Source organism: Galeopterus variegatus, unplaced genomic scaffold (assembly GCF_000696425.1).
Source record: "Galeopterus variegatus unplaced genomic scaffold, G_variegatus-3.0.2 Scaffold1699, whole genome shotgun sequence".
NCBI lineage: Eukaryota > Metazoa > Chordata > Mammalia > Dermoptera > Cynocephalidae > Galeopterus > Galeopterus variegatus.
The window spans coordinates 267,760-272,179 of NW_007727810.1; the positions used below are offsets into that span (position 1 = coordinate 267,760).

At 49.3% G+C, this 4,420-nt stretch overlaps 1 protein-coding gene across 1 annotated transcript; it reads right to left on the reverse strand.

Moving 5' to 3' along the window:
• Window positions 1-241: 241 nt before the first annotated feature.
• On the reverse strand, window positions 242-4,412 carry SLITRK1 (SLIT and NTRK-like family, member 1). Its single transcript, XM_008578492.1, has one exon. It carries the CDS (start codon window positions 3,495-3,497, stop codon window positions 1,407-1,409), a length of 2,091 nt encoding a protein of 696 aa, XP_008576714.1. The 5' UTR covers window positions 3,498-4,412; the 3' UTR covers window positions 242-1,406.
• Between the last annotated feature and the right edge of the window lie 8 nt (window positions 4,413-4,420).

A 4,420-nucleotide genomic window follows, 5' to 3' on the forward strand; every position in this document is an offset into this window, starting at 1 on the left:
GGAAAGAGGGGAGTGTTGGGGGAAAACCCTACTTTACCGATAGGGGAGTCTGAGCGGAGGTAGGGGCGGGGGGAAGTGAGCAGCCACATAAGGGGAAAAACTAAGTAAGGCGGTGACAGAAAGAGCCTTAGCGCCGCTCAGGAAGGGATCCACCCCCACCCGTTCCCCTCCCCCCAACTCCCACCGTAAATCCAAGTTACCAGTTGCAAATATGAAGCTGGAAAAATGTGAGGACCCGGAGTTGAAAACATTTTCACTTTAATACTGAAAAAATATGCCGTTATAAAATCCTCGAATAGAATTAGTAAGTTTCACGTGCTTCCTCTGTTCTTTGTTCCTACTTTATAAGTAAGATTTTTATCAGCACAGAATTGCTACCATAGGATCGCAGCCTAAGCACTAGAGTGACATTAATAGGTCATGCTTAACTGCCTCAAAATCTGTTTTTTAAATAATTACACTGATACTATAATAGAAATCATGGGTACTTATTTTACATTCAGATGGAAGGCATTATTGGATATGTATAGAAAAATACTCCCCCTCAAAAAATAAAATAAAACATCACCATCAACGTAAAAGAACCCAAAACAACCCCTAAAAACTTCCCTCAACAAAATACATTGTTAACTCATAAAATGGACTGATGACTAGCCATGCAAATGTTTTAAATAAAAACCTTTACATATTTTTTTTCCACAGTAAACGTACGCTCTGAACTGCCTACTGATCACAAATAATGGCGAAATGGCACTTTCTGATTATACTGTATTTTGTTTATAGAAAGTTTGATACGATGGGACTTATCAGGTAAGAGGGTGGGTGCTGTGGACGAATGCCGTCTCCAGTCGCGGGGGCGGGCAGAGTCCCTGGAGTGCGTGGATTCCATGCGAGCCATGCAGCACTTTTTGTTTTTTGGGGTTTTTTGTCAGAAGTCAGAGTTATTTATTTACAATACATTCATGCCTTCTTCGTGCAACTGCCCATCCCTGCGTAGCCAACAGGGAGCCATCACAGGGCTAATCCACAGGGGAAAAATAGATATCTATCTCTCTATATAGATGTGGATATATGGATATATGGATAGGACCGCGGCATCTACCCCTAAGGATGAGGCACGGTCTATTCTTCCAGCAGGGGCCGTGCTGGGATTTCTCTTAAAAGGGGCTCCGAGCAAAGAGAGAGCTGGCTGCACTCTCCCAGCTCGTCACGGTCTGCTCTTTGTTTCCAGAACGGAGCTAAAGGGTCAGGCCTTCTCCGTTCAAGTTCATCTTTATTTATTGACTTATGCTCATCACGGCTTAGGGGCTCTGGATTTGGGTCAACTCTCCTCTAAGTCCGGGGACGCCCGCGGCGGGGGAGGCTGCACTCCCTTCCCTGTACCCTCCCCTTTGCGGGTTGGGGTCTTAGTCTGAGAGCGAGTGAGAGCCACAGTCATACACTCGGTGGGCCCCATCTGCGTTGTAAGGCCCATTGTGCCAGTAGGAAGAGTCACAGACTGTCTGTAGGGAATTAATTTCGGACGCCGAGGAGTTGGCATCCCTTCTCTTGGACCGCTTTCGGTTCCTCAGGATAAACACCAGCATGCCCACCACGGTGAAGGCGGAGGTGACGAACACCAACAGCAGTCCCGGGACCAACACGGAGATGGACACCCTGCTGGTGTCTAGGTAGGAGTTGGAGTGCGTCCCGGTCTCCGCCAACCCAGTACTGTTTTTACTGTGCGAAGTCAACGTGGGCGGGATCCTAGCGTACAGCTGGGGGCAGATCTCGTCGTTGGAGAGGAGCATGAAATCCTTCCTAAAGAAGTTCACTGGAGTCTCACACTTGAGGTCGCTCATCAGCACTTCGGAACCCAGGCGTTCTGCCCATTGCTTGAAAGGCACAATGGTGCAGGAGCACTCCCAGGGGTTTCCGTGCAGATCTATCTGGATGATGGAGGTTAACTGGTCCAGCACTCCTGCCACCGGGAGGTACATGAAGTAATTGTTGTGCAGGCTGAGTTTAGAGAGCGAGACCCCAGCAAACACGTCCACGGGTAGGGACCTCAGCAAGTTGTTGTTGAGGATGAGGATCCTCAGTTTGGGCATGGCATTGAACGTGCCGGGGAGGATAAGCTGGATCGCGTTGTACTCCACGTTCAGGTACTCCAGGTTCTGCAGCCCGGCGAATTTCTCCCGGGACAGCGTGTCCAGGTAGTTGCTATCCATGTACAGCCACCTAAGGTCCAAGAGGTTCTTAAAAGTATTGTTCTCCACGGTGGCGATATTATTGTTGCCCAGATCCAACAGAATGAGGTTCTTATAATCCACAAAGTGCGATTTTCGGATGCTATGGATCTTGTTATCTCGCAGAAAAAGCTCCTGCACGTTGGATAGCTTGGGCTTCAAATCACCCAAGCTGCTCACGTTCCGGTTGTTGCAGTTCATCTTTAACCCGTACCCTGGGATGTGGTCGCAGCTGCAGCCCCCAGGGCAGGGCAAGCCGCTGGGTGGGGGTTTGTTTCTGGAGCCACCGGTCCCAATCGCCATCGTGGGTCTAATTTTGATCTGCCAGTTGCCTGGTATCTTTGTACCTCCGTTTGGAGCAGACCCTGGGGTGACACGATCCTCTTGCCCATTTGTCTTGAAAGGAGTTGGCAGGGGGCCAGGAGCCAAGGTTTCTTCTTGGGCAGGGGGCGCCGGGAGACTAGAATCCACTCGGTTTTTCAACGGGCACAAGTCTTGTTCGGTGGTCTCATTTAGGTCTTTGCCCTGCAGTCTGGTGGGGGCTTCGCAGACCACTCGGCCGATAAGGGCATTCTTGGGAATGTTTTCGAGCCATTCTTTCAGGGAGAGCAGATCACAGGTGCAGTCCCAAGGGTTATCCTCTAGCAAGATCTCGGCAATGCCGGGGATTTGCTCCAAGACCTCCTCATAGGGCAACGTTTTCAGTCTGTTTCCCCGGAGGTCGAGGTGGGTGATGGGCACATACTGGAACACGTTGGCAGGTAGGGTGCTGATGAGATTATCATTTAAAATGAGTACCTCCAGCTTGTTCAAGTCTTGGAAGGCCCCCGGGTCTATATCCCGTAATAAATTAAAATCTGCCTGAAGGTATTCCAGATCGTCCAGCCCCAGAAAAGTCTGCTTTCGAAAAGACTTAATCTTGTTGTTGTTAATGTGCAGCCTTTTCACCAGCTGCAGCCCCAGAAAAGCCCCCGGAACAATTTCATGCAAGCCATTGTTTTCCATGTGCAAACTAACTGCATTATAAAAGTTAGCGAACTCATTAGGGAAAAGTCGAGTGAGGGAATTGCCATGCAGAAATAGATGGTAAAACTGGGAAGTCGGGGCGGTGAAACGCTGCAGACTTGTAAAGCCCTTTTTTTCACAGTCTACGTGTAAGTCCCCTTCTATCTCATTGCAGGAACAGATCTTCTCTTTGCAAACGTCCCCTGTAACGTTTCCAGCGGCAAAACAAAGAGACGTCTCCAGCAACAGAATCCAAAGCAGCATTTTTAAAGCGAGCAATTCATCCCCGATCTCATCACAAAGTAACAGCGACCATCCTGCTCGCCACAGACACAATTCAAGTTCATTTAGTGCTCCAATGTCCGAACCCAGGGAAGGATATGAAAAGGGTTTGGGGGGGCGGGGGTGGATTCCTTCCTCCCTAACCCCCCCGTGCTGCAATAGCCCAGACGCCAGTCAATAATTATATCCACAAACTATCCATGCACGTAGTGCAAGGCAAGCAAAAATAAAAATAAAAATAAATAAAAAAATAAAGTAGAGAAAAAAACCCCCAACAAAACCCAGTCCCTCTCTACCCTTTAAAAATAACCAAAAAGAACTTAAATATATATAAATATAAGTTAAACTACACCTTTACAGAATCTCTTCTAGTGGTACTCACTAATCAGAAAGGGAACAATGCTAGTAATTGGAAGCAAGTGCATGTTAGAGAAACAAGCAGAGGGTTTGCGGCGTGGTACAGGCGCACTGCCTGTGCATGGCTGTGCTCGGACTGACCTTGCCTCTCTGATACAAAGCAGGATTTTCGGCAGCTTCTGTTCTTGAGGCAGCTGGCGGAGTTCTTGCTGTGTGGTTGCGGGTTGCCCAGAAGTCCCCCCGAGGTGCTGTCCAGTCCCCCCGGTGCTGAAATCACACCCGACCAGAGAACTCACGCTGCCCAGCCAATGGCGCTGGAAAATCTCCGCAACCGCCGCGTTTTGTAGCTGTCCATCGTTTTCCCTTTCTTCCCGATCAGTCCTCTTCAACCTTTTTTCTGTGCTCCCGCTCTCGCTTGTTAGCTCTTCTTTTCTTGTTCTCCTTCTCTTTCTTCTGCTCTTTCGGAATTACGTGGAGGGGGCGGAGGGCGGGGGGCGAGTTGTCTGAGGGAGGAAGGGAGCGCGAGAATGGGGCGGGGGGGGGGGGGG